We start from the raw sequence: 18133 nt of genomic DNA, 5'->3' as shown, positions 1-18133 counted from the left end.
TCTGGGGAAAATGGCAGCATTCCATTCTTTATGGCAAATCTGTTTCTTTAACAGCTTTTAGGTTTTCTTCTCTCTTTTGTCCTTAGGTAGATATTTCTGCTACTTTTTATGAAATAGAAAAATGAAAAAGCATGAAGTTAGCAAATAGCACATTTAAAACAAATTGGAGAAAATTCTTTTTCACTCAATGCACAATTAAGCTCTGGAATTTCTTCCCAGAGGATATGGTTAAGGCAGTTAGCTTAGCTGGGTTTAAAAAAAGCTTGGACAAGTTCCTGGAGAAGTCAAGTTGATTTAGGGAATATCCTAAATCTGACATTAGTAGCATGGGATCTATTTAATGATTGGATACTTGCCAGGTGCTTGTATTCTGGATTAGCCACTATTGGAAATAGGATGCTAGATTTGATAGACACTCAGTCTGACCCAGTATGGCAACTTCTTATGTTCTTAAAACAGAAGTTTCTCTGACAAAAATGTATTTTTGGGTTGTTACCCATTGGTGGTGATATCTCTGCTTTTATTTGGAGACTACCCTTAGTTAGCTAGTCCTATGTGTGAATTTCCATTAGTCTGCTTATCTTCAGAAAAGGTGAAATTACTTCATTCTCTGCTAGCCCAGTGGAGTGACAGTATTAAATCAGAAAATGTAATGTTTGTATTTTCTGAACATTTCTTTGTATGTTCTAGATTTCTATGTTTATTTCAGTGTATATTACTATGTCCCTCCCCCCTCTCCCCATGAACATGTTTGAGTGTGTGTGGGTTATAAATCTTTTTAAATAAATAAACAAATCTCCCAATTTTGAGGGTTGCTCTTTATCACCTTCTATCTTTCCTAATCAATAAAGCTGCAGTTGGTCTGTTGTGTTAATCCTGGCTGTGCATGCCCAGAAATTTTTTCTGGATAGCTGTACAGATGTTCCTCTGGCAGAGTGTTTTCCAACCAGTGTGCCTTCAGCCCTGATCAGGTGTGCTATGGAAAAGGCACTACTGCCTGATGCTTAGATCTAGGCCAGCACGTGGGATCTGCTCTCAGCACCTCACAGCAACGAGATAACCAGTGGGTGACTCTTAAACTGATAGGAGCTCCTTTCTGAGAACACATGTAATCATGCCTACTCTTCTTCCTAGCTACAGCATGATCCCTGGAGCGTGGGCGGCATGCTGGGCCCTGCTTTTTGTGCAGCACACACAGCATCTCCTCATCTTCCCTGTCTTCGAGCCCTTCAAGCTTCTGTCTTAACCCCAAGCAGAGTAAGATGGAGAGAGAGTGTGCACTCTGTACTGGCTTCCATTCATTTTGAGTGTTGGGAGCAGCAGCAGTGAAGGAGCTCTGGCAACCAAATGCAGCAGCCTAGGTAACTAACCGAGCTAGCTGTCCACACCACACCAAATTGCCCCCTTCTCCTGCGGGAGCTGGTGCATCATGATGGGTTCATGTGTCTTCACCTCCTTTCTCTCTTAGTTTTAAAATTTGGAAGAGAGCCTGGCGGGGCTTCCAGTGCTCCTCTAGCTCTTCTTTTGGCCACATGATGAGTTCATGTCCACACTAACTCCTCTGTGGAGTTTTGTGTGCCACACATCACTTTTGTTGATGTGGGTTTGCTTTGGGCATGAAAAGGGTTGAGGAAACGCTGCTCTGGCACATGCCATGCAGGTCAGATGACTGATGCATGAGGCGCCATTGAGGTGCTGTTATCAAAGAACAAACATTACAGGCAACTAATTTTACTGCATAGTATTTAAAAAAAAAAAACAACCCAAAAAACCCCCTAAGAATAATTAGAGATAAATCAACCATGTATATTTATGTGGAAAGGGGAATCTTCTGGAGAGCATGCACGTCCAAGAATAGGCATATATGTCGTCTTAAAGAGAACCAGTGTGCTGTGCTGCCCTCTCACCAATGATTCCATCACTAAATAGTTTCTTGCAGTGTAAATTATTCTGTGGACAGGGAGAAAAGTCTGAGGTTTGAGACAGAGTAAGCTATTGACACACCCCAAACATATTAAATTCCTTCTGCTCCTTTTGTTTGCATCCTGATTACCACTGTAAACCTGTCCCTCCCTTCCCACAAGCAAAATTATTTTATATTGCTAAAATGCATTTGGCAAAACTAGCATATTTATTTTTTAAATGTAAAATGAGCATAGCTTTCACAGCTGAGAGAGTTTAAACAGTAAACATAGATTAAGTAAATATATAGGAGCCCTGCCAGCTTCATATGTATACTGTGCCATTTGCGGAGTAAGTGTGTATTTCAGTGCCTAAAGAAGCTGCATGTTTTTTCCACTAAGAATCAGTGCAAGTTATTTATAATAGGAGAGAACTGAATTATTATTGTTTGTGAAAATTGAGAAGGCAGTTGATTAGAGATGATGCCTTCGTTTTGGTTAATAAATTCTTGAGTAAGAAACCTTTAGCAGCCCCATAAGCTTACATTTTTAAATATTTCTTAGCCTATTACCTTATTTTAATGTAATCCACCTTGTGACTAACTTAGGAAAAAGTGTAATATCAAATGCTCATGAATGAATGAATGAATAAATAAAGGGATCCCTGTTTTGGCCCTGGGATTTCCTCCTTACCCTCCTGATGGGCTTTCTTCTCAATTGGAACTAATCTCCACTGGGCTATGGTTCCCTGAACCTTCCTTCTCTACTGTCCAGGTCCAAACCTTAACCACCCACTCCTTAGTATCTCCATTTCCCTATCAATTCTGCAATTGTCCATGGCCAGGGGCCACAAATCATGACACCCTCTGAAACCTGGCTAATATAGACCTTGATTCTGATCACTAGGTGTCACTGTTGAGCAATGACCAAGACTCCTCCTCCTTCCAAGGAGATTGTAAACACGACCTCCACAGTATCCCCAGCCTTGATTGGCCTCTGGCACAAAAATTTGATAGGTACCAGAATGTTGTTGACTCTGCTACCATCTGGGCCTGCCAACACTTTCCTCTTCATCTGGGCCACATGGCTGCACCAGGAACTTCAGCTAAACTTGGTCCAGGGCCTGTGAGCTGGTGTGCACATTCACAGACTCTGCTCCAGCGCAGCCTTTCCTGTTATCAGGGAGACGCATGCAAGGAGCAGGGCTGCCACAGGGTCTGTGAGCGTGCGGGCTGGCTCACAGGGTCCCATGCTGAAGTTTCTGGTGTGGCCCTTGTGGCCCAGAAAGAGGAAGATATCAGCAAGTCCATAGCTGAGAGGAGACACAATGAGGGGATCCAAGGAAAGAGGTGGGTGGGGGGGGGAACTTGGGTAGGGGGTTTCCACATCGTCCGATGATTTCTGGGGGGAGGGGGGTCTTCCCTCTTACTGCCCCTCTCCCCCAATGATTGCTGGAGAGGGAAGAAGATCCCTCCATCCACAGTGCCTATGGGTTCTTAAGCTTTAGATCCTAACCTGCTGGGCTAGCATTAAATTGTTTTGTTTTGTTTTTTAATATTTTTGTTGATAGGTTAACACAAAATTCTCTCTTTTTTTTTTTTATGTTCAGTGTGATGAGCACTAATTTTGCCAAATACTGTGGATGACACTGCAGATCATAATAACATAGTAGATGGCAGCAGATATGGACCTTTTGGCCACCCAGCCTGACTTGATGCCCGTTCTTCACTACTCTAGCTTTGGGAGTCTTCCTTCCTTGCTTGCATTTATTGCCCTCTGTGCTAAAGGAGATCTCTGAGTTGGAAGCCCTACAGGTTTGACTGCTTGTCCGCCCTAGTTCCAGTCATCGCCCTTCTTTGCTCTTACCACTATTAGCAGGATCTTAATATTATCCAATAATTTCAAGGTTCCTTTCTGTTCAAAGCACCTAAGAATTGATTTACTAAGATTTTGTCCCCTTTCTGTGTCTGAGAAAACAAAATGCAGTAAATCAGATCCTGTGATAACTAAAAAGTCAATGGCTTTCAGCATCTGAGCAAGCCACAGGTGACCTGGGACCTCTCAGCTTATGTACCTTGGTTCAGGGATTGGCACTAGCGATAACCTTGGCCTGGAAATTGGGTCAGGTGGCAATCCTATAACGAGGCCAGAGTCCATAAACCAAAAGGACATTCCAGCAGGGGGTCTGAAATCAAGCATCTGGCTGGCGAGTCCGAAGCCAGGAACGGGGATGAAGATGAAGTCTATAATATCCAGCAACTTATGTTAATCTGGTTCAGGCAGGTCCAGCAGAAGGCAAGAACCAGACACAGAGATTCAGCAGCGAGCAGGAGAAATCCATCACAGGGTGCCATTGTGCCAGCAAAGGTTCCTCTGGGGTGGCTGGCCTTATATACTGCTCTTTGTTGTTGCTTCGGCCTTCTTTGATCCAATCTGTGGCACAGTGCCTTGGTCCTTTCCTTACAGATCATGTACTTCTGTCTGCCGCTCATTCATTCTCTCTCTCTCTCTCTCTTCCCAATGTGTTTGTAACCTTGGTTCAAACACCAGTGCTCCCCAACAATTACAGATTTTAAAATTAATTTTCAAAAGGGTGCTATCTAAATGTGTGTCCTTACAAGGACAGAATTCAGAAAGCACCTTCAGTGTTTTGTTTTGGTTTTTTTTTTTTAAAGCCACTGTGAGATGAATGACTGAAACCATACAGCTAATATAACTAGATAAAAATGCTGTGCTTTTTAAAGAGGCCAAATTATTTTATATTTATGTATTCCTAGAAGACAAGGAGGTAAATATATATTAGAGACTGGATATGTACTCTCATATCTCCAGGGAGAACTTAGATGACCTCTGTTTTGAGTCTGTTGGGTATTGCTAACAACCCTGGGGCCACGGTCTGAGATAGGATGTTGGGCTAGATGGACCATTGTTCTGATCCAAGAAGCCTATTTGTATGCTCTTATGATGAACGTTGTTTTAATAGTATTATATTTTCTTTTCTCAGCTATTGTAGATCTGTTGTCCAATAGTAGAGACAAAATCCCCTGAAGGCATTTATCATTATGTGCATCAATAGGGAAGCATTGCTGCGTAGATGACTTTTTTGGCCCGGCAGGATTGATGCATTTAGTTTTAAAAGGGCAGAATCGGCCAAAACATTTCAGTGTGCTTAGAGCCACCTGGTCAGTCTGTTGCAGTGCCAAGGACTTAACCGTACAACATCAGGCAGAGTTCCTGGGCACATTTGCTTATATGACAGGATTTTAATATCTGAAGATGGCATGGGGGGGACTTAATTCCATAGATTAAATGGAAGCTGTTTCTTGCACAGTCATTCTCTTGCTCTGTGACAGTGATGGCAAAGTGAAGTATACAGTGCTGTGTGTATTTGCTTTTTCAGCTCAACATTCTTCATTCGGAGCTGGCGAAACAGCTTGCGGACACAATGATATTTCCCATCATACAGTTCCGAGAAAAAGATCTCACAGGTAAAAGTTGCTTTGAGTGATCAGGATTGCTTTCTAGCCTGAACTTTGCTATTTGTATTCTGTTTTATGTCTTTCCTTTCCTACCCTACGTTTTTTGCCTTGGTCCTAGCAGGTTCATCAGCTGAGTGTCCATATTAGGCAGCGAGAACCTTTTTCCTCCTGAAAGATAACGGGATATTCTAGGAAACGCTGCCTGCCAGTCTCTGGTTTGTTGCTCAGTTGGATTAAAACTGGGAGGGTAGAAAGGTACATAGCGGTATTTAATTAATTCATTCTACAACAATTAAGAGGGATGTGCATTAAATACAATGTTTGCAAGGAAGAGCATTTCTGTGCGAAGCTCACAATGGTGAATAAGAGAAAATCTGCCCGGTTCACTTTTGCCATAGAGAAGTTTGCACATGTAGGAAATTCAGTTGGGTGTGTCAGCCGCAGACTTATGTTTTAATTCATGAAGCCAAGCATTGTTGCTAGCTATGCTGCACTGAAGATCGACGCTGCTTAAATTAGAATATGCGGTGATTAAGAACGATTAAGCAAAATGAGATACACAAAGTGATGTTTCCAGTGGGCATTAGCAGGAGAGTGAACTCCACCTCATGCCTGACGCATGTTGGCAAAATCTCATGCCTGGACTATTTCCATCCATGCAAACAATTCATTGGAATATGGGATGGGGTCAGAAAAGGGGTTGTTTTTGATTTATGCATGTCCAAGATGATGGATCACATAGGCCCTAAGGGCCTTTCTCCCATTTTGAGTCGCATTTTCTTTTCATTTATTAGTATTTATCAGTCGCTTTCCAGATAAAAATTGCTAAAGCGATGTACAACATAAGATGTAACAACACATAGAATTCATGGGAAATCTATGGGAAAAATGCTTAGCAAATAGGACTTGAGAAATAACATGCCCTATTTCTTGTTTTTGTATTTTTTTTCTTACTTTGTGAATTTTTCGAATGTTTCTTGGGATGGTCCCCAAGCTCAGCAGAAGTGATTTTGATAAGACAGTGGACATGAAAAGGTTAATTTTCAAGCAGCCTGCAGAGCGGGAATTTCTGTGAGGTCTGTATTCAGCACTGTGTGGTTTAATTCAAATTTAGCCAGACAAATGGCAGGATTTTCAAATCCTGCTACCCCGACCAGCCCCCAAGCTAGCTGGATAACTTTTTATCTGGCGGGTTTGGGGGTGTCTGGTGTGAAGGCTAAACAGATAAACACCAATTTTTGTCTGGCTAACTTATCAGGCTAACTTTGACATAGCTGTGTATATTCAGCGGCATGGGTATGCTTCTGAATATCCTAGCAAAGATAGCCAGATAAGTTTATCCACTTAACTTTTGCTAGCCGGCCATCCTCTGAATGAGGACTTCTGCATGCACATTGCACACGCAGGCCTTATCTAATATTTTTTACATGAACTTCCACAAATACTCGGGTAATTGGCTAAGGGCACACACCCATTTGCTCGTCTAATTAAACCTCCTCTTCAGAGGGCATAACCTAAGTGCATCCATTTTTCAAATAAATAGTATGCTCGTAAGTGCTGACTCCACCCCAGCTCAGCCGCCCGCCCCCTCCTCCTCCTCCTCATCCTCTAGAACTCCTCTCCTCCATTGACATAGAAGTATATGTGAATCTGGGTTATATGTGCATTTTTACATGCACTAAGCCTTGTTCAGTTTTAGAGAAACCAAAAACAAGTCCAAAGAAAAGGAAAGAATATTGCAAATGCAAAGAACAGCCATTTATGCACAAAACTGGGTTTCATGTCCATCAATGGCTTTGAAAGTGTCCCCTATATTTAGTCTCTTCCTGTCTTCAGATTCGACACATGGCTTTCAGAATGACTTCTGTTTGTGGCACTGTTTTTTACAGTGTAATATTTCTAGTTCTTTCTGAATTTTGAGAACCATTAAATTGATAAAGAATTCGATTTAGCTTTCCCTGTACGTACCAGGATCAGTCCAGGACACCTGGGTTGTGACCCCGCACCAGCAGATGGAGACAGATTAAAACTTGTGGGCGGAGCCATATATGCTCCTGTGCCTGTCACAGCCCCTCAGTCTTACTCTGTCTCCAGTAGGTGGTGCAGGTGTAGTCACAGCCTCTGGGTGCCCTGAGGACTGATACTTAGTTTTAGTCAGGGTTATTTTACTTATTTTGTTTATTTTAAGCTCAGTTTGTATTTTTTGATTCTACTTCTGCTTAGAGTAGTTTAAAAAAGCTGTCCGTCCTGCCTCCCAGGGGGGTGGGAAAGTTCTGAGAGGACCATCCCCCCCTGGTTGAGGCCGCTGCTGAGGGTCGAGGACCCGAACTACTAAAGCAGCAGCGTCGGGGGTGACACCGGGGAGCCCAGTTCACTCACCCCCAACAGGAGCAGGAACCCCAGGACCTTGGACAGCGGCAGGTTTGATTTAAAAAAAAAAAAAAAAAAAAAAAAAAAGTGTTTTTAAATTCTTTTGTTTGTGCCGGCTCTCCGTTTCTTCTTCGCCGGGGGGGGGGGAGAAAAGGTCCTCGGTTCGGCAAGGGGAGGGGAGTTTTTTCGGCATTCAATTCTTTAATTTTATTTTTCATTTTTTCTTCACGTTTTCCCGCCGCGGCTGCGAGAATGCCTAGAGGCACAACTTGCCGCGCTTGCGGCTCTGCGCGCGCGCGGCTCTCTCGTGAGGGAATTTGTTCTGCATGCGTCCCGGGCGGGGAGGGACCGTCTAAGTCAGGTAAGGGGGTCCGTTCCCGGTCGGTGCGGTCGCCGTCGTGCACTCCCGCCGCTTCTATCGCGCCAGCTGACTCCTTCCCGCTTAGTGTAGGAGCGGCGGCCATCTTGGCATCAGTTCACGAAGTTGTGCAGGAACCTGCAGGGGTTTCTGCCGCGCCTCCCGAGTTATCTCCTCAACAACGGCCTTCGGGGGGGGCTTCCGCTGGGGGGGCTGAGTCCCCGGATGAGGCTGGCGAGGAATCGGACTCCTCAGATTCGGGGTCGTCTTTTTCGGCGGATTTTGCCCTCCTGCTGCGAAAAGTTTTAAAATATAAGGGCCGCAGGCGCAAGGAACTTCATGGACACTCTAAAAAGGATACTCCAAGGAAGAAAAAATCTTGGGATGACTCTGCGACAGGAACTCGGACTCCAAGAGGTATCCCGCAGGATACAGAATCAGAGTCCACCTCACAAGATGAGGTAGATCCGCCCGACGAGCCCCTGATGGGGGCCGATGGCGCGTCAGGGGACAATTCTGCCCAAACAGGGCTGAGCAAACCTTCGCAAGCCGGTGATGGGGACGACCCAAAGGTGGTACGCCTTTTCCGAAGGGACGAGCTGTCCCCGCTTATCCCGGCAATCCTCAGCGAGTTAGGGGTTGAAGCCCCACCGACAGTCTCGCGCCCCGGAGCAACTATGGACCCGGTCCTGCTAGGACTCACTGGTCCAGCGGTAGCCTTCCCATTCCATTTCTCGGTGTCTGACATTTTGTTTCGGGAGTGGGATACTCCTGAACTAGGTCTGAAGGTATCTAAGGCAATGGATAAGCTCTACCCTTTGCCAGAAGACGCACTGGAACTTCTTCGGCTTCCAAAGGTGGATTCAGCGGTGTCGGCGGTAACTAAACGTTCCACGATTCCGGTCACTGGGGCCACAGCCCTTAGAGACATACAGGACAGGAAGCTTGAGGTGCAGCTCAAAAAGATCTTCGAGGTCTCAGCGTTGGGAGTCCGGGCTGCCATTTGTAGCAACTATGCCATGCGGGCTAGTTTGCGCTGGGCCCAAGTTCTACAGGCGAATGCAGGTCTTTCTCCTGAAGAGGCCACGCAGGCGGATCGCCTAGAGGCTGCCATTGCTTATAGTGCGGATGCTCTCTATGACCTACTACGTACTTCAGCAAGATCCATGGTCTCTGCAGTCTCGGCGCGTCGCTTACTTTGGCTTCGCAATTGGTCGGCGGATGGATCCTCCAAGGCTCACCTTGGAGCCCTGCCCTTCAAGGGGAAGTTGTTATTCGGCAAAGAGTTGGATGATCTCATGCTTTCTCTTGGAGAGAACAGAGCTTTTAAACTCCCAGAAGACAGGTCCAGAGCCCGATCCTCCTATCCGTCCAGGTCCCTGTTTCGAGGTAACGAGATCTCGTCCTCAGAGGTCCTCGGCTCCTTCTTATCGCTCGACTTCTTCCCGGGCCTCTTCGTGGCCACAGTCCTTTCGTGGGAAACGTTACGGCAGACAGGGAGGCACCCCATCCGGCACGGGTCCCAAACTCTCAATGAGATACGGCGGGTCCATTCCTTAAGGCAACCAAGAACCTCCGTTCCAAACGTAGGGGCGAGGTTGACTTTATTTTTCGAGGAATGGACCAAAATAACATCCGATCAGTGGGTCCTCAATGTAATAAGGCACGGTTACGCGTTAGATTTTGTACGGACTCCAACGGACAAGTTCCTGATGTCGCCCTGCAAGTGCCCAAAAAAGACCATGGCAGTGCTAAGCACTCTCAGGCGTCTGGAGGACTTAGGAGCAATCGTCCCCGTACCTCCCGATCAGCAAGGCGCAGGTCGTTATTCCATCTACTTCATCGTGCCAAAGAAGGACGGCACGTTCCGGCCAATTTTGGATCTCAAAGGGGTAAACAAATGTCTGCGCATTCCACACTTCAAGATGGAAACAATTCGGTCAGTGATTGCCTCAGTTCGTCCAGGCGAATTCATGGCCTCTTTAGATCTCACGGAGGCGTACCTCCACGTCGGAATTCAGCCGTCTTTCCAGAGGTTCCTCAGATTTTGCATCTTGGGCAGACACTACCAATTTCGGGCTCTTCCCTTCGGCCTCGCCACAGCTCCGCGAACATTTACAAAGGTAATGGTAGTAGTGGCGGCTCATCTTCGACGAGAGGGGTTCCTGGTACACCCCTACTTGGACGATTGGCTGATTCGGGCCAAGTCCGAGACCCGTTGCCGTCAGGCGGTGGCCAGAGTCCTCCAGTTGTTGCAGACCTTAGGTTGGGTTGTCAATCTCAACAAGAGTCAGCTTGTTCCTACCCAGTCCTTGGAATACCTGGGAGCTCTTTTCGACACGAAGCAGGGCAAGGTTTTTCTGTCCGCGGATCGTGCACGCAAGCTTCAGTGTCAAGTGCGTCGATTATTAAGTCTTCAGCTGCCGCTGGTTCGCGATTATCTGACGGTTCTGGGATCTATGGCGTCCACACTGGCGTTGGTTCCTTGGGCTTTTGCTCATCTGCGACCATTACAATTTGCGTTGCTCTCCCGATGGAAGCCGGTATCAGAAGAGTTCCACCTACCACTTCCACTCACGACTCAGGCGCGGGAGAGTCTTCACTGGTGGCTCGATCCGGGCCATCTCTTTTGCGGAGTGTCTCTGTTGGTCCCCGACTGGACAGTGGTGACGACGGATGCCAGTCTCTCCGGTTGGGGAGCGGTCTGCCTAGACAAGTCGGTACAGGGCCGATGGTCCTCCGTCCAGTCGCAGTGGTCCATCAACCGTCTGGAAACCAGAGCGGTGCGCCTGGCTCTGCAAGCCTTCCTCCCGTTGGTCCAAGGGAAGGCGGTCCGTGTGTTGTCGGATAATGCAACAACAGTATCATACATCAATCGCCAAGGAGGGACAAGAAGTCCACTTGTGGCGGAAGAGGCAAAGCTTCTGATGAGTTGGGCAGAGTGCCATCTCAACTCCATAGCAGCTTCTCACATAGCCGGGGTCGACAATGTTCAGGCGGACTTCCTCAGTCGACACCACCTCGACCCCGGAGAATGGGAGCTGACGGAAGATGCCTTTCATCTCATTTGCGATCGGTGGGGGCTGCCCCACATGGACCTGATGGCCACGTGGCACAACGCGAAGGCTCCTCGGTTTTACAGTCGACGTCGGGAGCGAGGTGCCGAGGGCGTCGATGCGCTGGTTCTTCCTTGGCCAACCAACGTGTTGTTGTACGTATTCCCTCCGTGGCCAATGATAGGCAAGATCTTAAGGCGCATAGAGTTGCACCCGTCCAACGTGATCATGGTAGCGCCGGAGTGGCCACGGCGCCCTTGGTTTGCGGATCTCGTTCAGCTGTCGGTGGATGCTCCCCTTCGGCTACAGGGGTTTCCGGGGCTTCTTCGTCAGGGCCCCGTTTGTTTGGAGGATGCGGATCACTTCTGTCTCGCGGCATGGCTTTTGAGAGGCAACGTCTAAAGAAAAAAGGCTATTCAGATGCGGTGGTAGCCACGTTACTGCGGTCCAGAAAGCAGTCTACGTCCTTGGCTTATGTACGTGTCTGGGTAGTTTTTGAGGAGTGGTGTATCAGCCGAGGGCTAGATCCCATTTCCGCTTCCGTCTCTGATATTCTGGCTTTTCTTCAGGCCGGTCTAGCCAAAGGGCTTTCTTGTAGTACCCTTCGTGTACAAGTGGCGGCGATTGGTTGTCTGCGGGGTAAGGTTCGCGGTTCCTTTCTGGCCCTGCATCCCGATGTCTCTCGTTTTCTTCGGGGGGCTAAACATCTTCGTCCACCACTACATCATCCATGTTCCTCCTGGAATCTTAATTGGGTCCTTTCTTCTTTGTCTACGGCTCCGTTCGAACCCTTAAAACGGTCTACTATTAAGGATCTTACTTTAAAGACCGTTTTCCTGGTTGCGATTACCTCAGCTCGGAGAGTCTCGGAATTACAGGCTTTGTCTTGTCGGGAGCCATTCCTGCGGATTTCAGATACGGGAGTTTCCCTGCGGACGGTTCCGTCTTTTTTGCCAAAAGTGGTGTCACCGTTTCATTTGAACCAGTCTATTGAGCTTCCTGCTTTCGCAGGTGCTGAATATTCGGACCCGCAATGGAAAGAATTGCGGAAGTTGGATGTGCGGAGGGTTCTCCTCCGTTATCTAGAAGTCACTAACCCTTTCCGGGTGTCGGATCATCTCTTTGTTCTATTCTCGGGCCCAAAGAAAGGAGGTCCGGCTTCCAGGACGACAATCGCACGGTGGCTTAAAGAGGCCATCGGCTCAGCGTACGTGTTACGAGGAAAGCCTATTCCGAACGGTCTCAGGGCTCATTCGACAAGAGCTCATGCTGCGTCTTGGGCGGAATCTTCTCAGGTTTCGCCTCAAGAGATTTGTAGGGCAGCTACCTGGAAGTCCTTACATACCTTCATTAGACACTATCGGTTGGATGTTCAGGCTGCGGATTCCGGGGGTTTTGGAGAGAGGGTACTCCGAGCGGGACTCTCTGCTTCCCACCCTCGGTAATTTAGCTCTGGTACATCCCAGGTGTCCTGGACTGATCCTGGTACGTACAGGGAAAGGAAAATTAGTTTCTTACCTGATAATTTTCGTTCCTGTAGTACCAAGGATCAGTCCAGGATCCCGCCCGTGCTGTTGTGAAGAATCGGAGAGTCCGCTCATCTCTTTTGTTAACTATTCCGGTTATTGCTTTGCTCCCTCGTTTTGGGGTTCTGTTCCGGTTGGGGGTCCTTGAATGGCTCCCTGTTAAGGTTAGTTATTTAGTTTGGTTGTTCTGTTTTTTGTCTACTTTGACATTACGTATGACTGAGGGGCTGTGACAGGCACAGGAGCATATATGGCTCCGCCCACAAGTTTTAATCTGTCTCCATCTGCTGGTGCGGGGTCACAACCCAGGTGTCCTGGACTGATCCTTGGTACTACAGGAACGAAAATTATCAGGTAAGAAACTAATTTTCCTTTATAACCATTGGAGGTTTATTGGTCAGTGCAGTGCATCTGTGGTCGATGATTGATTGATTGGTCCCTCTGTCTGTCCACCCAGATGCATGTTGATATACAGCATAATCTCAGTATGGTGGTTGCCCCCTGAAAGTTGTGGAGGAATCCCGAATTTGGTTCAGATCGTTCCAATTTTGGGACCACGAAAACCCCAGATGCTGTTATACAATGCATAACTCTTTCCAACTTGCTCAATCTTGATCAATGTAACACAGTCACTGATTTTCATAGCTTTTTGAGTTCTGTACTTAGGCTTTGAATACTTGCTTTGGTTATGTTTTATTTTTTGTAACAGACTTTCTTTCCTCTAAAAATGATTCCCTTTTGTTTTTTCTTTCTAGAAGTAAGCACTTTAAAGGATCTGTTTGGCCTTGCTAGCAATGGTACGTTTGTTTTTATTTTAATGCAATCTGTCCTTTTGTAGGCATATACATATTAATACAATTGAAATCTGTATGGAAGAATTTGACAGTAGTGGGAGAAGAGGGCCTCTTACATTTCGGATATCCATACTTTCCAAACAAATTTAGTAGTAGTAGTAGTAGTAGTAGTGTACCTACCTCAGAGGAAAGCATCCTAAATGCTCTGTTCCTTTCTCAGAAGGATTTCTCCCATTATATCTTCTATGACAAAACTATTGCTCCTCTGTTTGTTTTGTTTTTTGCCGCTGTTGATATACCACGTCATTGGCTTCAGCTATGTGCCAGATTCTCTACGGATACAGTGCCCTAGTCTAGTTTTGGGGTTTGTTAGTTATTTTTTTTTATACTACTCGTGAAAGATCTGAATATTTTATTCTCCACGGTCCCGTGGTGCTGCTGTTTAGAATTTTTGCTCGGGTATAGCGCTGTGAAGCAGCAGAGGAACCTCTCTCTCTAAACCGGATCACCAGCCCTCGGCAAGGCACATCCTAATCATTTTCCCGCTGAAGTAGCTCGTGTGGGGCTTCTAATGCGGCAGAAGCTAGCTAGACCTGCACGGCGTCCAGAGGAAGGTGCCCTTTTACTGTAAATATTTCTTTTTACAGAACACGACATATCGATGGCAAAATACAGCCGATTATCAAAAAGAAGAGAAAATGAGAAGGTAAAAGAATTTCTTCTGCGTGGATATGTTTTCGGCGCCCATGATGGTGCGCATTACTTGGGCGAATAGCAACCAGATTAGCGAGATGGGTGGAGAAGTATTTGGCAGGGCAACATATTTCAAGTAAAATTTATGCTGTCAAAAAAATTCCTGCACTCAGTATTTTTTTTTTTTGCTGTGATGAGAAAACTCTGTTGTGAAGATTTCTTTTTTTGACAAAGATTTATTAAAAAAAAAAAAAAAGGAAAAGAGAGCTTATAAATAAGGAAAAATAAATGCAGACAAAACCACTGCTGCAATTCTGGCAAAATATGGATTCTGTGATGGCCTTGTAACTGTACAGAGAGCACTGCCAGGCAGAAATTAAAATGTCAGGACACTGCTTTGTAAAGTAAAGAGATAAGAGGGAGAGAGAATGCAAGCTCAGCCTCTGAATGGATGTGATAAGTGAAATGGGCATAAGTAGCATCCCACGACATTCCTGCTGGTGGCAAGCTGCCCTTTAAAAGGCATGCCAGAAAGGTCACTGTTCTATCCTCACAAGCTTTTTTTCCTCTTGACAGCTTTTTCTGTAGGCTCCTGCTTTTTTGAGACTGATAAGATTTCAGAGTCTGGCTTGTGATATGCCGCGGGGAGAGATGACGCAGGAATCACTAGCATATAGATATGATAGTGCTGTGTCAGTGCTGGAAAGAGAGAAACATAGAAATGACGGCAGAAGAAGACCAAACGGCCCATCCAGTCTGCCCAGCAAGCTTTCGCACTTTTTTTTTTCTCTCACATACTTATCTGTTTCTCTTGGCTCTTAGTAACCTCTTTTATTCTATTTCCCTTCCAGCCCCGCCATTAATGTAGAGAGCAGAGTTGGAACTACATCTAAGTGAAATAGATTAATTAGTTAGGGGTATTAACCACCACAATAAGCAAGCTACACCCATGCTTATCTGTTTATCCAGAATGTTGCCTGAATATAGATCCACGTTTCTTCATTTCCCCTGCCGTTGAAGCAGAGAGTCATGCTGGCTATGCATTGAAAGTGAAGTATCAGGCTTATTTGGTTTGAGGTATTAACCGCCGTAACAAGCAAGCTACTCCCCGCTTTTTTGTGAATGCAAATCCTTTTTTCCACATTTCCTCCTTGCCGCTGAAGCTTAGAGCAATGTTGGAGTTGCATTAACTGTGTGTATATTTATTGAATAAGGGTATTATCACCAGGTAGTAGCCGTCGTTCCCGTGAGACACCCACTCTTCATTCACATCCTCTAACTTTATGGATCCACAGTGTTTATCCCACGCCCCTTTGAAGTCCATTACAGTTTTGGTCTTCACCAGTTCCTCCGGAAGGTCATTCCAGGCATCCACCACCCTCTCCATGAAGAAATACTTCTTGACATTGGTTCTGAGTCTTCCTCCCTGGAGTTTTAAATCGTGACCCCCTGGTTCTGCTGATTTTTTTCCAAGTGGAAAAGGTTTGTCGTTATCTTTGGATCATTAAAACATTTCAAGTATCTGAAAGTCTGTATCATATCACCTCTGCTCCTCCTTTCCTCCAGGGTGTACATATTTAGATTCTTCAATCTCTCCTCAAAAGTCATTTGATGAAGACCATCCACCTTTCTGGTCACCCTTCTCTGGGTCTCCTCCATCCTGTCTCTGTCTCTTCGGAGATACGCTGTCCAGAACTGAGCGCAGTACTCCAGGTGAGGCCTCACCAAGGGCCTGTACAAGGGGATCATCACTTCCCTTTTCTTACTCGATATTCCTCTCTTTATGCAGCCCAGCATTCTTTTGGCTTTAGCTATCGCCTTGTCACATTGTTTCGCCGACTTCAGATTGTTAGACACTATCACCCCAAGGTCTCTCTCCTGCTCCATGCACATCAGCCTTTCACCCCCCATCGAATACAGTTCTTCCAGATTTCCACACCTCATATGCATGACTCTGCACTTCTTGGCATTGAATCTCAGCTTCACTAAGATAGCCAATACTAGTTCACCATACCCATTATTTTAGACGCTTCGAATAGTGTATTTAATTCTCACACAAGTAAATTTTGACCTTCATAATAGGCATCATCGTTTTTGCTTGCGCGTTTTCCAACTCTGCCTTATATTTAATCATATGGTCAATTCAATTCATTTTTGAAAATTTTTTCTTCTATTTTTCAAGATCTTTTCTTATGCATTTAAAAATTAGCTTCATAAAAATCTTGTGCATAAATTAGCACTTATCTGAAATGTACTCGATCCACATCCTTTGCTGTCTTGCTATGATAAGCAAGAACCGATGACCCGACACTGGACCGTGTTTCGGACTGCTGGCAAGATTTGTCAGTCCTTTCTCAAGGGTTACCAATTCTGCGTCAAAAGAATTAAATTTAATCAGTCAATTATTAACTTTCAAAATAATGAGTTCATTTGTAGGACTTACAGTTATTCCATAATAACGAGCGATATTGGTGTATACCCACTGTTCGATCTTGCTCCATATTGCTATAATCACACAATGGCGACTCGGCGTTTCTTTAGCTTTTTACATCCGGCACCAAACCGGAACCCTCCTATATACTTCCACAACCCAAGTTCCGCCCCATCTTAAGTTGACGTTACGTACAGCTGCGTGCATTATATCAATGAGTACCACTCAATGCAGGCATTTAATCCATTGGGATTGACAGTGTCGAGCCTGAATATCCACTGTTGTTCTTTAAAATTCAAAATTTTGTTAATGTCTCCTCCTCTCGGGTGCATCAATACTTTATCCAAAATCCTCCATCGTAATTCTCCAAATGTATGATTATATTGCTTACAATGCACCACTAGAGGGGCTGTGATCTTTTCCGTAGTTATGCAGCTTTTGTGTTCAATGAGTCGTGTTCGAATCCCCTGCCTCTGGTCCAGCAATTCTCCCGACTGTAGCTAGTTCACTATTCTCTCTTTCAGCAACGTCTCCATCACTTTTCCCACCAACGAGGTGAGGCTAACCGGCCTATAATTACTAGCCTCCTCTCTGCTCCCACTCTTGTGAAGTGGGACCACCACCGCTCTTCTCCAATCACTCGGCACCACTCCTGTTTCTAGGGATCTATTGAACAGGTCACACAGCGGACCTGCCAGCACATCTGAGCTCCCTCGGTATCCTGGGATCAACCTCATCGGGCCCCACGGCTTTGTCCACTTTCAGTTTCCCCAGCTCTTCCCACACATTCTCCACTGTAAACGGAGTTACATCTACTCCAATCCCCTCCAGTTTCTTGCTAACTAGTGACTGTCCTTCTCCTGGGTCCTCTTTAGTGAACACCGAACTGAAGTATTTGTTTAATATTTCTGCCATTTCTTTGTCTCTCTCTACACATTGATCCTTTTCACCTTTCAATTTCACTATACCACTTTGAAATTTTCTCCTTTCTCTGATGTATCTGAAAAATGTTTTGTCACCTTTCTTTATCTCTTTGGCAATCCTTTCTTCCGCTTGACATTTTGCCGTCTTGATTACTTTCTTCGTCTCTCTCAGTTATACCATATATTCTTCTTTGTGCTCCTCCTTTGGGATCCTTTATATTTCTTGAATGCTGTTCTTTTAGCTTTTATTTTGTCAGCCACCTCCTTTGAGAACCAGATAGGTTTCATTTTCCTTTTGATTTTCTTTACTTTTCTGACATATAGATTAGTTTGCTTGATGATTGCTCCTTTTAGATTGGTCCACTGTTGATCCACATCTTTCTCATTCTCCCAGCCTTTTAGTTCTTCCTCCAGGTACTTCCCCATTTCATCAAAGTCCGTGTTTTTGAACTGCAAAACTCGGGTCTTCGTGCTTCTTCTACGTATCCTGTGTGTGATATGAAACCATACCGTTTGATCACTGGTGCTGAGATGGGCGCCCACCTGGACATCAGAGACATCATCTCTATGTGTGAGCACTAAATCGAGTATAGCTCCCTCTC

The 18133-nt window shown here is 45.6% G+C and overlaps 1 protein-coding gene across 1 annotated transcript in view; it reads left to right on the top strand.

The window, feature by feature from the left end:
• APPL2 (adaptor protein, phosphotyrosine interacting with PH domain and leucine zipper 2) overlaps positions 1-18133 on the top strand; it is a 92778-nt gene that overhangs the window by 31546 nt on the left and 43099 nt on the right. Inside the window, exons 5-7 of the mRNA XM_029601533.1 lie at positions 5302-5389; positions 13446-13487; positions 14132-14190. Of these exons, the coding sequence (XP_029457393.1) occupies positions 5302-5389; positions 13446-13487; positions 14132-14190 (189 nt within the window). The remainder of the gene's footprint in view (positions 1-5301; positions 5390-13445; positions 13488-14131; positions 14191-18133) is intronic.

This window comes from Rhinatrema bivittatum, chromosome 4, assembly GCF_901001135.1.
Source record: "Rhinatrema bivittatum chromosome 4, aRhiBiv1.1, whole genome shotgun sequence".
NCBI lineage: Eukaryota > Metazoa > Chordata > Amphibia > Gymnophiona > Rhinatrematidae > Rhinatrema > Rhinatrema bivittatum.
The sequence above is the reverse complement of the archived record's forward strand: the minus strand, read 5'-3'. Positions and strand labels throughout refer to the sequence as shown.